Source organism: Leopardus geoffroyi, chromosome A3 (assembly GCF_018350155.1).
Source record: "Leopardus geoffroyi isolate Oge1 chromosome A3, O.geoffroyi_Oge1_pat1.0, whole genome shotgun sequence".
Classification (NCBI taxonomy): Eukaryota; Metazoa; Chordata; class Mammalia; order Carnivora; family Felidae; genus Leopardus; species Leopardus geoffroyi.
The window spans coordinates 35277293-35296768 of record NC_059336.1 but is presented as its reverse complement, the minus strand read 5'-3'; the positions used below and the strand labels follow the sequence as shown (position 1 = coordinate 35296768).

The 19476-nt window shown below is 41.7% G+C and overlaps 1 protein-coding gene across 14 annotated transcripts in view; it reads right to left on the bottom strand.

Moving 5' to 3' along the window:
• The window catches only part of PLCB4 (phospholipase C beta 4), a 424518-nt gene that overhangs the window by 149901 nt on the left and 255141 nt on the right, over positions 1 to 19476 (bottom strand). For all 14 annotated transcript variants that reach the window (XM_045445296.1, XM_045445295.1, XM_045445285.1 and 11 more), the window contains one exon: positions 15805 to 15903. In XM_045445296.1, the coding sequence (XP_045301252.1) occupies positions 15805 to 15888 (84 nt within the window). In that variant the 5' untranslated portion in view covers positions 15889 to 15903. The remainder of the gene's footprint in view (positions 1 to 15804; positions 15904 to 19476) is intronic.

The following is a 19476-nucleotide window of genomic DNA, read 5'->3' as shown; positions in this document are numbered from 1 at the left end:
GGGCAGAGCTGGGATTGCTGGCTCCACCAAAGCACACATTTGAATCGTACCTGCTCTGAGGCCCAGAAGGGAGGGTGCCATTGTCAGGGCTGGGCCCAGGTAACTGTTCAGCAGTCATATCTGGAGGCTCTGCTCTTCTTGTCACCGAATGCCAGTAACCATCACTAGGGTTAGAAGGTGCTGGAAACTTTTTAGGTTTTATTACAGTATGTCTTGAGGCCTCCTTGTGAATCCCCCAAGCTGCACAGACGGTACTTGTTAACAGGTTATTTCGGAGGGGTGTTTTTCACAGCTGCGTACATCACGTCAGAGTGTTTTCTAGGACCTAGTACCAAGTAAAATGGTTTTTCCTGATCTGTTGCTTCCTTTATGACCCGGCAGACAGTCCCATGACGGCCTTTCCTGCATTGCTTTGGCCACTAGGATCACAAGTAGCAGCTCTGAAGCTCACTTTTGTCAACTTTATGGAACATTTTTGCTGTCCACAGAGTGGCTGACTGCTAAATTTGTCTGTAATTTGAAGTCCTTCACATATTTCTTTCCCTCCCTTCAGGCTAAACCCCTGTTCCATTCATCCTATCTAGTGGTACGCATCTCTGCATCACAGCTTACTTTGGGATGTGGTAGAAACATGTGTCAATAGCACAAAAATCACTTCATGGACACCAGAAACCACTGGGCATTTCACACTGGTTTCAGGATCAGACAGACCAGATCCGGATGTGGCTGGACAGTTACAAGCTTATTTGAGCTCTGTTTCTTCATCCCCAAAAGCAGGGAGAACAACCAGTAACAACTGCCCATTTCACAGGCTACCTCTGGGCATTTGAGTGCTTCAGGCATAATCTGAACCCAGTAAATTTTTCTTGACTGTTAATAACATTGTACCAGTAACTATTACTAATGTTGCCAGTTATCGGTTACAATTAATCATCCAAGAACAAAGGAGGTAAATACACCATCACTACATTATGGATGAGTAAACTGATCCTGAGGTTAGCAAGTTGCCCAAGAGGACACAGATAATAAGCAGCAGAGACACATCTCCGTGGCGGCACGGAGAGAATCTCTTCACAATGAGCAACAGTACTATTGTGTACTTACTTCCACTGCTCCAGAATGCAAATCTGGGAGCCGAAGTATGGAGGAAACCCAGAGTTTGTAAATTACTACTGCACGCGGCTCAGTGAAATTTTGTTTTTTGCACAAGGAGGTCAGGTCATGTTTGTTCCCCGCACAAGCCAGCCTCAGGCTAAATCAGGCACACAGGCTCAGCCCTCAGAACACAGTTTTAGCTTCTAGCCTCTTCAGTTGGTGAGTAGTGACCCAAGGAGATACTGTTGGGGTTAGGAGCCCCTGCCCTGCACCTCCCTGACGGGGTGGATGGTGCTCTCAGATGGTGAGAGGGCAATCCAGGAAGTTATTTGGAAAGCTGCACAAGGTGCCAGACCTGTTGTTCTAAATTATACAGGAACAGAAATGAAAATGTCTCCCCCTCAATAACCATCCATGAGCATGTAACTTGCTCATTTCAGCAATGATGGAGATACAGTGAACTCTTTTTCTGATATCAAGTGGAAAATTTTAATCATTTCACTTTTTCCATTTTTTCTCCCAACCATTTCATTTTTTCCTTTCTTCAGAAACAAAGAATGTCGGGGCACCTGGTTGGCTCAGTCAGAAAAGTACGCAACTCTTCACCTAAGGGTTGTGAGTTCGAGCCCCATGTTGGATGTAGAGATTACTGAAATTAAAAAAGAAAGAAAGAAAGAAAGAAAGAAAGAAAGAAAGAAAGAAAGAAAGAAAGAAAGAATATCCTCAACATTCCAAGTGACCTGGCTTAGAAGAGTCGATGAAGGCTACTGAAAAGCAGCAAGGGAAAAGCATAACACCTTTCCTGACTTTTCAAGTTATATATCTTTTAAAACCCTGAAATTTAACTTGATGGTGCTTATTATTAACAAGGCCTATGACCCTATTTTTGGCTGTGGTAATTTGTAGTCAGCTCAAGTAGGATTTGAATTGGCGTCGGGGGAGGATGTGCGTGGATGGGCCACATAAGAGAGTCAAACTCCGTGTTTCTGATTGCTTAAAGTATGGGAATCAGTGTTTGTGAATTTCCACTTTCCCGTTTACTTCCAGATACAGACGTAAAGATCTGGGATTAAATTTTTAAGGTCTGCCAGTGTGAGATGCCAGACTGTGTCTGTCTCTGTCCCTCTCCCTCCCTGAAGAATCTCTGATGTGGGTATTCTGAAGCCAAATCTGGAATGTCACATTCTGAGAGAGCTCTTGTGTTGTGGCAGGACACTGGGACAGGCTCCCTGATTCTTGCCATGGAACACTTGAAGCAATTATTCCTAGGATATTCAGTCACTACGTCTTAGCTTGCAGAAGGAAGAACAAGGTCAACGAAACACACTTTTAGGAGGAGTGGGTGGTCACTGAAAGTAATTTACTTGGACAGGAAAACTGTCACGTTAGTCAAAACTTAGTGACTTTAGCAATTAAAATAAGGAAAAATTAAAGATGACAAACTTACTCAGAGCCAGGGAGGAAGAGAACTACTTTTGTAATAAATATTTATAACAAACATTAAAATCAAATATGTCCCCTTCCTCCCCATACCTCTCCCCTGCCACCAAAGAATCTCTCCTTGAGCAAACCTTAGGCGGGGTCCTCTGCATCTTCTTCCCAGCCAGACCTCCACTTTTGGGCTTCCATGTCTGTCTTTGCATTGATTGATTTTGGTTGGAATCCTGCTAAGTTGGTTTAGCCAGAATCTCCTACCATCAGGATGCGATCACCGTTGATATCTGATCAGGTGCCTCAACTTCCACCGTCTCCAGGTGACTTCCACCTGCTCCTTGGCTACAAATCCCCCCCTTCCTCATTGTATTCAGAGTGGAGCTCAACCTCTCCCCGAGTAGTGTATAACCTCCGCTGCAGTCATCTCTTGACCATAGTCTGCCCTATCATTCTTTAACGAGTGCCCAAATAACTTTTTCTCTAACACCCCCCCCACACACACCCCCAGCCACCACCTAAAATTCTAAGAACAACAGGAGATGTGCTCTTGGCAGATGGGCTTGAAGCATGACCACAAGCTGGAAAATCCTTTTCAGTAAAGCGCTCCTAATTAAACCACAATTTGTTCCAGAATTATAAACCGCACTGAGCAAATGATTAGAAATAAAGTGACAGAGAAGACATATATCTGAAGAAGCAGGTCGAGGAGAGAATGTTTTGAGCTATTGCTATCTGGAGATGGTAGCCCAAGTTGAACAGAGTCATTGAAGGAAAAGGAACCTCAAAGGACTTCCATGGAATTTCCCTCTGAATGTACACATTTCCTACTTCAGTAATTCAGCTTTTAAAAATGCCTGCCTTTACACCAGCTGCATGCTATATCACTCCCTTACACTTTGTCTTCTGAAACAGCTTATATTTGGGCCTCAAAGACACAGTCCCAATGGATCTTAGGGCCAATCCTGGCTCTTTCGCTTCTTGCAGTCTGCAAAAAGTGCAGAAATTACTGAAACATGTATACAAAGTCCACTGCTATCACCCAGAGAATTCTATAGTGAGACGAGAGCTGTAGAAAACTGCAGATCCAAAGGCTTAGCATCATTCTACACTGAAGGGAGCGCTAACTGCATCAGGGATAAGGGAGAGGAGGCAGGAGCAGTCAGGGAGAGCCTTCAAACCATGAGGCAGAACTAAGACCTGTGAGGGGAGAGGGGAAGGGTCTCCACCAGGTGGACGGAAGCCCTGGAGCAAGGACTGCCCACCAGCCTCATCTGGGGCAGAAAAGGAACGGTTCCAGAATCTCTTCCAGGTCACTCGCTGGCTGGGGATCTCAGCATGAATGTCATCAGCAGCTGCAGCAGCTAGCGGTTGTCTGGTGACACACAGCTAGTGGCAGGGTCCCCGGAAGGAGACCTAAGTGGCATACCTCCACGGCTGCCACAGACAGGACCTCTTGCTAACCATTCTCCAGAGCCCCCCACAGAAGGACCTCCAGTTGCAGCTCCTTGGTACCCTTAGAATTCCTTAAACATTAGGAACCACTTAAAATAGGAAAAAAAAAAAGTGAGTCCCAGATGTGTAGCTAAGGATCACTGGATCACTGGAGGTGCTTAATGAATGAATTCCCTGCTGGAGATAGAGCAGTAAATAAAAACAAAGCATCTGCTCTCATGGCTTATATTCTAGGGGGAATTTTGACAATGAACAAAAAACAATCTATCAGAACTGATAAATATGAAGGAAAAAAAACCCCAAAAACCTAAAAGGCTAATGTCTGTGTATGCGAACGTGTGCGCGCATGCATAAAGAGCTCACAGAAGAGCAGTCCAGAGAGGGAGCTGCAGGTGCAAAGGCCCCGAGGATTGTGTGCCTGGTATTTTCAGGGAACATCCACGGCTCAATGAAGTGGCAGGTCACATACGGGGCTTATAAGCTATGGAAGGAATTCGGAAATTATTTGAAATGAGGTAGGAAGCCACTGAAGGTTTAACCAGAAGACAGGTATACACTCACTCACATTCTAAAAATATCCCTCTTAATTATTTCTCACAATGGCCCTGCAAGGTAGGTGTTATCATCCCCACTTTTCAGATAAGGAAGCTGTGGCTTAATGCTCAGTGGGTTTAAGACTGGCTTATAGTGCCATTTTTTGACTAGCAAATCCAAAGTTAAAGATAATTTCTGTTTAACTCCAAACCTATGCCCTTAACCAACTATGTGTATTTCAGACTTTTCAAGAAAGAGCTCTCTTGTAAAGATTTTACCCTAAATACCATGTAGTACAAACCCTTTCTTTATTTGCAAACAATATCCTGGCGACCTGGCTTGGGGGAGTATCCAAAAACTAGGCTCCTTTTTATATTTCACAGAGTTAAGAGGATCATCCGCCCTTTTAGGTACTTGGGAGAAGAAGATCTACAGAAGAGCAGGAGAGGAGCCAGCAAAGTGTCATCAGGGAAATTCCTTAGTAGAAAGAGCACGTTAGCCTCCCACCTGGGAAAGCCCTATTAGCTCAACCCACACACTTCATTACATGTTTCGGACACACTATCATTTCAGAGCAATTATTTGCTATCTATGGCCTTAAGACTAAGTGTAAAAACCATGTGTTTATTAATCTATCAATATTAAGTATTAAGAGACAGGCTTCCCTACTGAGGATATTTCTTGTCTATTTTCATTGATTGAAAGAAAATATTATGTTCCTTCCATAGAGTACATTGTACCTAGTTGGTTTTTTTTCCCCAAAAAACTAAAGTCTAAAGAAGTCCTGATTAATACTTTTCTATAGGCGGATACTTATTGACTATAAGGTAGAGGTATTAGTGTTCTGAGGAGCACTAATGAGGCACTTATCTGCTGGGAGGGACAAATATCTGAAAAATAAATTCTTTCCATCCTCATCTCCTTAAAAGAATCAAATTAAGAACTCCTGGATGTAGTAATGTAAATAATTATGGTCTGAGATACATACAGCACATAGGTTACTAAAAGACTTAAGTAGCTTTCATATATATGTGTGTGTGTATATATACATATGTACGTACATATACATCTATATTCACACATACATATACATATATATGTGTGTGTGTATATAAGTATTTAAAAATCATACATATCTTCAAAAAACTGTGTAGGGGAAGAAAAAAATTTTCCTTAATCCTCTTAGGGTCCCTGGCTGGGTCTGAAAATTAAACTGACAAAGACAGATTAGCAAAAGAAGAACATACACATTTATTTACTGTAAGTTATATGTATGATTAAAAAGAAAACCATATGCCCCAAGTGGAGTCACTTACGTTAAGACCCCATGTCAGAAAACCAAGACTTAATACCTGACCTTACTGCAATTTCAATCTCCGTAAGTAATGTGACCTGTAACTAGCCAGCCTGGGGTTTTCTGGTCAGCAATAGTATGTAGTCTACTGATAGATCCCCTCCGTCCCCTCGGGAGGGCAACTTTGCCTAAAACAATGCATTCTTCACTAGTAAGTCCCGTTTTCTGTTTCCTCTTTGCTTTAAAAAACCTTTCCCTTCCTGCAGACCAACAGAGCCCCTTCCTGTTTGCTGGATGCTTAGATGAATTCATGAATTGTTGAACAAAGCCAATTTGATCTTCACATTTACTCAGATGAATTTTTTTTTTTTTAACACGAGACATGGGAGTCTGCATAAGAAAATGAAGACTGGAAAAAACGGTTAAATCTGAGTATTTCTGTATTAGGTATGATGAATAGTGTGGATGGTCATGTAGAAATATGATAGGTCAAGGAGTATGAGGTTAAGTGTAGTAAACTGGGGGATCTTAAGAAAGGCCTGTTTGTTCAGATTCTTCTCGGAGTACCTTTGTCTTTGGAGATAAGGATGCTTCCTTCTTCCAGGTTGAAGGAGGGCACTTGCTATTTTCTCAAACTCCCTCAGGTTAAAACACTCAGTGCACTAACGTGCCATATTTTGAATGCCATCATTTGCACATGGCAGCCATTTCAAGGTCCCAAGTCATGGGACAGGTAGCTGTGTTTCACGTGTGTTCTCTTTATCAATCAGTTCTGAGGACAGGCTCCACCAGTCACTACACATTGAATAGTAGGCCACTCCTTAACTAATTTAGGCTTCTCTTTCCTCATCTGTGTAATGTGAGAAACAATCCCACTTAATCCTTACCACCAACTGAGGGTTTAAAGAGATGACTGAGGTCAAGTGCTTAGCACTGTGCCTGGCACACTGAAAGGGAAATAAAATCTATTATGTTGAACTCCTCTGGAAAAAGAAAAGTTTCTTTTCCTGAATGGTTTCCCCTCTTTAACTGCATCGTTTGGTTGGGGGAGATTAGCTGCAAAGAACTTTAAATGCATTCATTTTTTTTTTCTTTCCAAGGAAGTCTAGAACTCTTTGATGTGCTATGCCTCATGGTTCTCAAACTTGAGCTACATCATCAGAATCACCCCAGAGAGCTCTGAAAACAAGGATTGCTGGAGACCACTCTCAGAGTTTCTGATTCGGTAGGTCTGGGGTGGGACCTGATAATTTGCATTTCTAGCAAGGGTTCCATGTGCTGCTGATCAGGGACCACACTTTGAGAACCACTGCAGGCTAGCACATGGAATCTTTCTGCTCAGCTGTGATTGGCTATGGCACCGGGGTGAGGGGTTTAACCACTGCAAGCCTTGGTTCTGCAATCTGTAAAAGGAGGCTAGAGACAGACCTAACAACAGGGTTCTTCTGGGCTTAAATGAAACAACCATTTGTTCAACAGCGTTTAGACCATAACACCCTTTGTAGAGCACCTAGTGAATGCTCATCATGGAAGAAACTTCTACTGTAAGGACTAAAAAGCACCCTCCCTAAAAATCACCAAAATCAGGGATGCCTGGGTGGCTTAGTTGGTTGAGTGTCTAACTTTAGCTCAGGTCATGATCTCATAGTCCGTGAGTTCAATTCCCACATTGAGCTCTGTGCTGACAGCTCAGAGTCTGGAGCCTGCTTCGGATTCTGTGTCTCCCTCTCCCTCCCTCCCTCCCTCCCTCTCTCTCTCTCTCTCTCTCTGCCCCTCCCCACTCACACTCTGTCTCTGTCTCAAAAATAACAACAAAAAAATTTTTTAAAAAACACCAAAATCAGTAACAACAACAAAAACATTTCCTCATAATGTTTAGGAACGGGGAATTCATTCGCATGAAGTGGAGTTTAAAGAAGTGCAATTGTATCACTCACTGCAAATACAAGTAATACACAAAATTCTGCTGTCTAGTTTTTGAGGCTAATACCCTGACCCTGTAGGTACAATTCATTTTAAATGACCCAGAACCTGGGAATAAGACAAAAAATGGCTATATATCCTCTGGACACTGAAGAGAGCACTGTCTAAGAGGCCTAACCAAGGAGGATTTATTGCTATAGAAGAGTGTACTTTTGTTCGACTTACTGGTTACTATTTTTTTAGGGCCCAGATTCTTTGCAGAGTAAGCTAGATAAGTTGCCATTGTTTTCTGTTCCACAGAGATGCATGTGATTTGTGTCTGGTAGAAAAGACAACTGCTACAGTTTAGTTTTATTGCTGCACAGGACAGTAACCAGTTCTGTATCTACTTGACAAAACTTGTGTCCACTTTCCTCTCCTGACTATACGTAGTTGACCTTGAACAGCATGGGTCCACTTATGTGTGGATTTTTTTTTTTTTAATAAATGCAGTACAGTACTATACATGTGTTTGCCTCAAGTTTTTAAAAATATTCATTTTTGAGAGCAAGTGGGGGAGGGGCAGAGAGAGAAGGAGACAGAGAATTCCAAGTAGGCTCCATGATGCTACCTCCTAGTGTGGAGCCCAAGACAGGACTCAAACTTACAAACCATGAGATCATGATCTGAGTGGAAATCAGGAGTCCAGGTGGTTAGCCGGAGCCATCCGGAGCCGGAGCCAAAATACAGGCGCCCCCTAGTATTTTCTTAATAACATTTTTTTTTCTAGCTTAGTTGATTGTAAGAATACAGTAGGTAATACATATAACATACAAAATATGTGTTAATCAACTGCTTATATTATCATTAAGGCTTCTGGTCAGCAGCAGGCTATCAGTGGCTAAGTTTTGGGGGAGGCAAAAGTTAGTTGTGCATTTTTCACTGTATGGGGGTCACTGCCCCAAACCCCGGTTGTTCAGGGTTAACAGTACAATTTTCTACCTCCAGTGCTCTTAGAACTAGCTTTATCATCCTGCTGGTGTCCTCATTGAGGGGTTAAATAAATCTTGAAGCCAAAATACTTTCTATGAGGGTTGTGGTTTTAGTTTTTTTGAAAATTATATTTGGAAAATTCTTCACTTCACTGATGAACAGCCTGGGGTGTGTAGGCTGCCTGGGCCTTTTGGAGTTTCACTGCATGGCCCTCGACGTGATTTCAGAGCTGTCCTGGAAACAGGCCAAAGTCAGCCTGTCCCACTCAGCCCTACTTTAGGTTGGTACTGATTCTGCACTTTGATACTCCACTGGGTCTGATAACTGCAGTAATGGTTTCCCTTATCCTGGCAGATTCCGTATGTGTGTGTGTTAGGGGAGGGGGCTGGAGGGAGAAGGGGGAAGGAGCTACTATAAAGACCAAGGTTTTGCCATAAAAAGACAATCCACCAGGGTTCCTTGCTTCAGTTACAATAAAGTCCCATGGGTGAGAACAAGGGGTGGCCCCCACCAGGGGATCTCTGATGTGGGAAGGGTGGGGCCTGAGGTGAGTCATGTATAAAACACTTAAATCTCTGTTCTGGCTGCCATCAAGGAGAAATGGCTGAAGTAAACTGTAGATTCCAACGAAGTGAGAGCAGAACGCTTTCTGTGTGTTGGGAAAGGGAGGACGGTATTTTAAACTCTGGTTGTAGTTTGAGCTTGTGGTCTAGAACCATGCTGTTCAATAACATAGGCAGTGGCCACGTGGAGTTAAGTATGTTTTAATTAAAATTAATTAAAATTAAAAACTCAGTTCTCTCAATCCCACCAGCCACATTTAAAAACAATTTTTTTAATGTTTATTTTTGAGAGACAGAGACAGACACAGGGCACAAGCAGGGGAGAGGCAGAGAGAGAGACACACAAAAAATCTGAAGCAGGCTCCAGGCTCCAGGCCCTGAGCTGTGAGCACAGAGCCCGACGCGGGGCTCGAGCCCACAAGCTGTGAGATTATGACCTGAGCCGAAGTTAGACGCTTAACCGACAGCCACCCAGGCACCCCTCACCACCACATCTGAAGTGCTGGACAGCCACACTTGGGAATGGGCAACACAGATATCGACCCCGTCTGTCATGCAAAGCTCTGTTGGTGCCCACTCAGCTAGAAGGGCAACAGGATATTCTTCAGGATAAAGCTCTTTTAAATTTTAAGTACATTCATTGCCCTTCAAAGTCATACAAATGTGAAGGTCTCAAAAGACTCTGGTTCCCTTTTTACCTCAAACTCTCAATTCCAAACTGTTTAGGGTGAGAAAGGACTAAAATTTTCTGTTTTGCTTGTTTGGCTTGAGAGGGAGAATTTTTTTTTTTTTTTTTTTTTTTTTAATTTGGGGAAGAGGCATGTGGAAAAGAGGAAGTAGATAAATTAGAAAAGGACTCTGAGGGAGAGATTAAAAAAGAAAAGAGGGGTGCCTGGGCAGTTTAGTCGGTTGAGCATCTGACTCTTGATTCCAGTTCAGGTCAGGATCCCAGGGTTGTGGGATCAAGTCCCATATTGGGCTTGCATGGAGCATGGAGCCTGAGATTCTCTCTCTCTCTCTCTCTCTCTCTCTCTCTCTCTCTCTGCGCCCCTCCCCTGCTCATCCACACTCTCTCAAATAAAAGAAAAACAAAGAAAATTAGAGAAACAGGAACATGTATCTTAGTGGAAAAGGGGGGCAAAAGGAGAAGACCATGGGAAACACTATCTGGCCAGGTTGGCTAATGAAGTTTGTTGAGCATGATCTCTGACGTTTAATCTTGAAGTGTGCCCTGTTGTGGGTCCAGTCCTCCTCGGCTACCACCAAATCTTAAATGAAAGATTCTTGGGATTTGATGATATATGCAAAGGATTTAGAGAGTGAAATAAACCAGAGCAGGGAACAGTCCTGAGAACAGAAAGGTAAGAAGGCACTGAGGATAGGAGTCATCACCAAGAGTATGCAAGCATGTAGGAATTCTAGGAAAGACTGGGGAGGGCCTGGCATAGCCAGGGGATGGGGGTCTTCAGCCTTTTAACAGGTTATTAAAGGAAAGTCAGGAGACTGAGTTAGAGACATTTGGGTCACACATGTTCTAAAAAGTATTGCTATTTCTCTCTTCGGCAATAGAAAAATCACCGCTTTGGTTTTTTTAACTTTTTTTTTTTGAAATCTGCTTTAAAGATTTAATAATAAGCATCCCTTAGGACACAAAATCTATTTTGCATTTAAGTAGCTTATAAGTAAAGTTACATAAAAAACAGATGTAGAGGGGCGCCTGGGTGGCTCAGTCAGTTAAGCGTCCGACTTCGTCTCAGGTCGTGATCTCACGGTTCGTGGGTTTGAGCCCTGCATCAGCCTCTGTGCTGACAGCTCAGAGCCTGGAGCCTGCTTTGGAGCCTGTGTCTCCCTCTCTGCCTCTCCTCCACTCTCACTTTGTCTCACTCTGTTTCTCAAAAATAAATAAATGCAAAGAAAATTAAAAAAAAAAAACCAGATGTCAAAATGGCACAGGGATACAATAAGAGGCTACCGTGCAGGCTGCTGTGTCTCTAACAATTTTGCCCACCTCCAAAGAAACACAGAAATAATACAATAATGCTTAAATGCAGTTGTGCTGATTACACTTATTGGCAAAATAACATGTACTTTAAAAATCGTCATGGGGCGCCTGGGTGGCGCAGTCGGTTAAGCGTCCGACTTCAGCCAGGTCACGATCTCGCGGTCCGTGAGTTTGAGCCCCGCGTCGGGCTCTGAGCTGATGGCTCAGAGCCTGGAGCCTGTTTCCGATTCTGTGTCTCCCTCTCTCTCTGCCCCTCCCCCATTCATGCTCTGTCTCTCTCTGTCCCAAAAATAAATAAACGTTGAAAAAAAAAATTAAAAAAAAAATCGTCACCAGTTGACGCTGCTTTTTTTCTGACCTAGGGAGGGTTCACCCACAGCTTGACAGACTCTCCTGCCTTCTTTAAACAAGCATGTGGAACGTCATTTAATATTTGGCTGCTCCTTCAGGCCATTATGATAATGTTAGTTGTCATATGGTGCTAAAGGCATTTATGTCCCTTCATAAACGGTCCCTTTGCTATGACGCCTTTGGGGCGCTTGGGCTGTGTTTTCTCCAGTTTCTGTTCCTCCCATTTGCTATCAGCTGCTGTTTCTCACTGCTGTTCACACTCACTGTGGAAACGAACCTTTTCTGCTTGCACTTTGTTGCCTTCAATATTTTGGTGGTCGTGGCTCCCAAGAACTGAATCTTACAGGACTGGGAAACGGTAATAAAAAAGTGGCTACAGTCCAACTCGAAGTACTGTGGCTTTCTTGTTTGATATGTTATGAAGAGAGGCATTTGCTTTATTGAAACTTTTTTTTTTGCTGAAAATGTTGATATCACTTAACGTTGAAAGCTGAGCAAGATTGTATTCAATACGTGTTCAAGATTTTCAGAGGGACCCGGGTGAAAAGCAAATGCCTTTAGAAGCCCAGGTAATCAGTATTTCCTAAGTATGAGTGAGAGGTGATGATTAATAACCAAAGCAAATCACTCCGAGAAATAAAAATAATTCAAGCGATAATGAACCTCTAGTTCATCAAACCACATTTCGGTCAAAAAAGTGTAAAAATAGTACTTTTTTTCTCCAATATGTTTCTGCTTATATGACAGCAGTCAAGATACTCAGCCAGTGGTTACATTTAATCTCTTCAAAATCACCTTCTCTGAATTATTAGAAGCCATGCAGTGTATTTAAATAATCCTAAAGGTTTCCAGTGCTTGAGGTGCTGCCTTTGGAAACTGCCAATCTTTGGGACACTCTGGTGTATTCAGGGAGTGAAGTCCTACCAGTTCATAAGAAAGGGCAATGGTGGGGTGCCTGGGTGGCTCAGTCAGTTAAGAGTCCGACTCTTGACTTTGGCGTAGGTCACGATCTCACAGTTTGTGAGTTTAGGCCTCAAACTGGGCTGCGCTGGCAGTGTGGAGCCTGCCTGGGATGCTCTCTGCCCCTCCCCCACTCACACTCTCTTTGAAAATAAACAAATTTTAAAAAATTAAAAAAATAAAAAAGAAAGAGAGGGCAATGGCTATTATCTTAGTGACTCTAGTCCCCCCCGATCTAGACGTGGTTTACTTGGGAGAAGCACCTGTAAATGTGTCTAAGCCAGTCCTGGGTTTCCTTGGCTACACTGAATAAAGTAGAAACAAGTAGCCAATTGCAGTAACTTACTTTGTATTAAGTTTGAACTCCATCAAACTGTTGACATGGGTCATTTTTTTTATTAAAAGATGAAAAATGTCATACGATTTATCCTAATATTTTCAATCTGTTGAGGCTCAGGTCCCCACACAGATCTTCAAGATTATCAAGTACTCTCACCATTTCACTTATCAAGAAAAGGAACAAACAACAAAATCAGACTGTGCTGGAACCACTTCTAACTCAAATCCTTTGTAACGCTACATCTACAGTGAGTTTGGCAGTTGCACGTGTCCTGGTAGACCCCAGAGACAGCAAGATAAGAAAAGTGGGGTCTCTGACCTCAAGAAACTCAGAGTACAATAGGAGACATAAAAACAGTAAATAAAATGTGAATGCAGTGTATAGTGTGCAAGGGTAGGTAGGTTAGTGGTAACAAAAAGGAGTTACCAATTCCTATTCAATGGCTCAAGGAAGGTATCAGAGAGGTGGAGATTTCTCAACTGGGTTTTGAAGGATGAGGAGGAGTTTACCAATCAAACTAGGAGGAGCAAGTGTATTTTGGAAAAAGGAACAGCATGCACAAAGCATGTAACAGAAAAGTATCTTGGAATCGCTGGGGGATTTTTATGGCTAACACAGAGAGTGTGTGTAGGAAACTGGTGGGAAACAAGTCTGTAGAATGAAGGGGGAGCCAGATTAAGGACGGCCTTGTAGTTCGCTTTATTCCACAACAGGGAATCATGGAAGCATCTGAAACACAGCAATCACAAGTTCTGATTTAGATTTTCAAAAGATTAAAGAGAAAGAAATAGGAAAAAGACAAAGAAAACTGCCCAGAATTAGTAGTGGTTGCCTCCAGGTGGCAGAATATTTTGTTTCTTCTCATAGCAGAATGTGGCTAGCTGTTCCTTCTGGGAAGGAGTAAATTTTGTCATACATATAGCTGTCACTTCAATATGTTAATTCAATACTAGGAAGAGTAACCACATTGGGGCCAATCCTTTGCCTTTCTCAATTTTGTTTACTTACAAAGCAACCATGGTATAAATCTAGAGGATATTATGATACACGGTTTGGAAAAACCATGCCAACAAGTACAGTCACGCCAGCCCACAGACCTTATGAAAAGCCCTGACAATCTGAACCGCTGAGTGGGCCAGCACAATTAGCCACCACATACATTTCACCAACTTCAAGAGGAACTAATTCTTTTTTTTTTTTTTTTTGACTTAAAAAAAATTTAAACCCAAGTTAGTTAACATATAGTGTAATAATGATTTCAGGAATAGAATCTAGTGATTCATCACTTACATGTAACACCCAGTGCTCATCCCAACAAGTGCCCTCCTTAATGCCCATCACCCATTTAGCCCATCCCCCCATCCACCTCCCCTCCAGCAACGCTCAATTTCTTCTCTGTATTTAAGAGAGGCTTGTCTCTGTTTTTATCTTGTTTTTGCTTCCCTTCCCCTATGTTCATCTGTTTTGTATCTTAAATTCCACATATGAGTGAAATCATATGATATTTGTCTTTCTCTAATTTCACTTAGCATAATACACTCTAGTTCCATCTACTTTTTGCAAATGGCAAGGTTTCATTCTTTTTGAGTAACACTCCATTGTATACATAAACCGCATCTCCTTTACCCATTCGTCAGTGGATGGACATTTGGGCTCTTCCCATAATTTCGCTATTGTGGGTAGCACTGCTATAAACACCAGAGTGCACGTGCCCCTTCGAATCAGCATTTTTGTATCCTTTGGACAAATACCTCGTAGTACAATTACTGGGTCATAGGGTAGTTCCATTTTTTTTTAATTTTTACTTATTTTTGAGACAGAGAGAGACAGAGCATGAATGGGGGAGGGGCAGAGAGAGAGAGGGAGACACAGAATCCGAAGCAGGCTCCAGGCTCTGAGCTATCAGCCCAGAGCCCGACGCGGGGCTTGGACTCACGGACCGCGAGATCGTGACCTGAGCTGAAGTCGGACGCTTAACCGACTGAGCCACCCAGGCACCCTGGGTAGTTCCATTTTTAATTTTCTGATGAACCTCCGTGCTGTTTTCCAGAGTGGCTGCACCAATTTGCATTCCCACCAGCAGGGCAGAAGGGTTGCTCCTTCTCCACACAAGAGGAACCGATCCTGACTTTACATGAAGTCTTAACAAGTTTCCCATTTCACTTTGCCTCAGAGGGAACAACTTCATCACCTTCTCTCCCTCAACTCACCTCAAATTCAAGTACAATCTAAGAAAAAAAGATGTGCTTACAATTGCTAATGAGGCTTCACTTTACTAACCTAAACTTTGTGAACAGATTGGTGGCCCCAAGCCCCTGCTCTATAGAAGGTCTGGAGCCACTGGCACCTTGCAAGGGCACAAACAATAAATGACAGAAATAGGGGCAAGCAAAGCTTGGGTCCAGTTGTTCTACATGAATGGAAAGAGCAAAACAAATGACTAGCACAAAGTCCAATCACTATTCCTTTTATAACAAATACAAAGTTTTGCATGGAAAGTCTGCCAAAAGCACTTCATTAAGCAACAACTGTTACTACATGAACCCATCGGTAAAACCAGGACAATAATAGCAACAACCTTAAAAGGTTGTTGTGAAGAATTAAACAATAATATACACAAGTGCTTAGAAGACTGTCTGGCACACAGTGAGCACTCAATAATTTATAGCATCATTATCATTATTGTATCTGGCACATGGTAAGTGCTCAATAAATTACAGTATCATTATCCTTATATCTCAAAACTTGTCTCTTTCCAACTATTCCAACTTATAAATCTCACTGGTACTCTTACTTATGTCAAAAACTGTTTACTCAATACTAAAATTAAAATGAAGTAATTCTAAGAATGTTTTGAGAGAAAAAATTAGTAACACTTCTTTACCTCTTCATATCTGTCAAAAACGGCTCCTTCTTGCAAAAAGGAAGGAACTTCCTTTTGCCAGTTAAATTCATAAGGTTTGGCCATGATTATATTCAAGACCTAAAAATGAAAAAGAATATCTCATTAGCATACAAAATTTAAAAACAAGTAAAGATCAAAGGTTAATCACTTTATATGTTTGTGAAAGCTTTTCTTCATACACACAGAATAAGCCCATAAAATGTCTCTTTTTCCTTCTTTATTTCATCTGATTCCATCTTCCCTCCTCCTTGTCTCAAAACCTGGGGAAATATGGTTGACGCTTGAATAACATGGGTTTCAACTGGATGCATCCACTTATACAAGGATTGTTTTAAATAAATTATAGCATAGTACTTAAACATATTTTCTCTAAAGATTTTCTTAACATTTTCTTTTCTCTAGCTTACATTATTGTAGGAATACAGTATATACCACATATAACATACAAAATACGTGTTAACCAATTGTTTATGTTATTGGTAAGGCTTCTGGTCAATGGTAGGCCATCAGTAGTTAAGTTTTGGTGGAGTCAAAAGTTATGTATGAAGTTTTGACCACGTGGAGAGCTGGAGCCCCTAACCCCCATGTTGTTCAAGGGTCAACTGTGATATCAACAAAGAGGTGATCAACCAGAGGTGATCATTTGGGAAGCTTCCCCTCCCTCTTCGCATCATATAAAATAATAAGATACATATTTTAATCAGATGGCATCAGATAAAAGAAAGAAATCATGAACCTGACCCTATTTATAGGAGAGGCCTGTTGAAAAGGGGTGGGTGGTTACACAAGCCTACACTATGAGCCTGAAGGTGGATGCATGGACAGGAGTTGATGCCTGGTGATGGGTCACAGAATCAAGGAGGAAGAGCTGGAATTTTTTATTGCTCTTGGTTCTCACAATAACCCTTTCATCCCTTCCTCACTTGGGCCAGTGAGGGGACTACAGAATGTCTGCTTTGTAGCACAGGCAGCATGTATGACGTTGAAAGAGAATGTAGGCACTCTTGGGGCGCCTGGGTGGCACAGTCGGTTAAGCGTCCGACTTCAGCCAGGTCACGATCTCGCGGTCCGTGAGTTCGAGCCCCGCGTCGGGCTCTGGGCTGATGGCTCAGGGCCTGGAGCCGGTTTCCGATTCTGTGTCTCCCTCTCTCTCTGACCCTCCCCCGTTCATGCTCTGTCTCTCTCTGTCCCAAAAATAAATAAATGTTGAAAGAGAATGTAGGCACTCTTTAGGGTGGCTGCCTGCACTCAGGAAAAAGTGAGTGCTCCTTCTACCTACGCTTCTTAGCATCAGGCACCATCCTGTACCTGTACTAGCTGCAAGCAGGACATCTTAAATGAAATGTCAGCATCCAACCAAGAATCACCAAATATTTAAGCAATGCCAAGAACATGGAGGACTGACACCAAACATAATAAATAGAACTTACACCCAAAAAAATAGAGCTAACTGAACAGACAGAACCTGACTTTGACTTAAGCACGGCTAAGTGTGGAAGGAAAAAGTGCATTCAGTTCCAAAAACATAATTAACTTAATATTCTAGTAATTTCAAAAAAGATTGTTGAAATCAAACTCTGAACAGGTGAGCCTGATATAAAGAGAACTCAGATGAAGTGGTGAGCCAAGGGATTCTCATAGAACTCAACACAAAAAGAAAGCACAATGGAAAAATTTAGAGAGGTGGAAAATGAAAACAAAAGGTTGACCACCCACCCAGAAGAACAAATTCTTCTATTACAAGGAAAGAAAGCCAGTAGAAGGATGGGATTAATCACAGCAAAAGTGGAAGAACACTTCTGAAATCTGAGTATCTACGTGTTCAGTTTTGAGTCCTCAATGTGAATATCTGAGTCCTCAATTGAAAAAATCCACTGATGCAAGAAGTAGAAATGGTGGGGTTGGTGGGGGGGGGGGTGGGGGTAAGATACACACACCTAGACATACCTTTGGGTGACAAGGAGAACAAAAAACACGAAGTTCCAGAGATGACTGATAAGTAGACAGCAATCGGGCATGTGGTCTGCAGTATTATAAACTCAAAGGTCTGAGGGACAGAATTTGGGATTAAAATTCGGTATCCATTCAAATAAAAGTTTAATTTTTAAGAGAAAATAAAGATATTTATGGACATGCAAGGTATCAGAAAGATTTAATGACCTACTCTGAAAGATTTGGGATAGTACTGTCCTCTGTCAAGAAGAAAAATAAATGTAGAGAAGGGATATGGGAAGTAATAGAGAAAAAGAAGAAAAAAAGAGCAAGCTTACTCTTAAGTTTTACTTACTATACAAAAGAAATGTAAAGAAATTATCATAGTCTAGCTTCCAAATTCCTGATTATATCAGCATAGAGGTTGGAGCAGCTGACGTGGTCAGAAGGCAGGAAGAATGGACCAAAGGGAGGTAAACCATTTTAGGAGTGGCGTGTAAGTATGTAAGAATCTATACGTTGGCAGAAAAATAGAAGAATTTTTCTGTAAGAAATTAAAAATGGAAAGTAAAACTTGCACATTATTAGAGGGGAAAATAGAACAAAGAAACAGGAGTCCCCTTTAAAAAGAAAATAAGTGGGAAGGAGAGAGAAAAAAGAACACATTATAAATAGAAAACATGGGGCACCTGGGTGGTTCAGTCAGCTTAGGTCATGATCTCGCAGTTTGGGGGTTCGAGCCCCACATCGGGCTCTGTGCTGACAGCTCAGAGCCTGGAGCCTGCTTCGGATTATGTATCTCCCTCTCTCTGCCCTTTCCCCAGTCACGTTCTGTCTCTCTGCCTCAAAAATAAATAAAATTAAAAAATAATACAATAAATGGAAAACACAAAATAAAATGACAACCTATCTCTAACTATAATACACATGAATTGGCTAACTTCACTTACCAAAAAAAAAAAAAAAATACAGAGGCTTTTACATTAGGTAGCATTATGGTTGTTTACCAGAAATGTTTACAAAATAAAAACGATACAGGAAGCTCAAAAATGAAGGGATGAAAAAAACTGATCTCACAGGTACATGCTCAGAAGGAAAGAAAGCAGGTATCACAGAAACGTATCAGACAAAATAGATTCAGGGAAAACAAGAGACCCTGATAAACCATATTGAGAAAAGGGATGATCAAAATTATTGAAGTCATTAACATTAAAGCATGTGACTACACAGCATCAGAACATATACTGAAAAATTGGTAAAATACAGAGAAATTTGGCAAAGTCACAAACACATTAGGAGACCATGATTCTCAGAAATTAATGGAACAAAACAAAAATACAAGAATATTGAGGATTTGAATATTACACTTACTAGTTTAACCAAAACAATTAAAAAAATTTTTTTAACATTTTCATTTATTTTTGAGACAGAGAGAGACAGAGCACGAGCAGGGGAGGAGCAGAGAGAGAGGGAGGGAGACACAGAATCTGAAGCAGGCTCCAGACTCTGAGCTGTCAGCACAGAGCCCCATGCGGGGCTCAAACTCACAGACTATGAGATCATGACCTGAGCTGAAGTCGGAAGCCCAACTGACTGAGCCACACAGGTGCCCCCAAACCAAAACAATTTAGATGACTTAACATATTTTAAATATGATACTAAGTTTAGATACAACCTTCCCTCTTTATATATACATATGAAATATATAACATTGAGTCC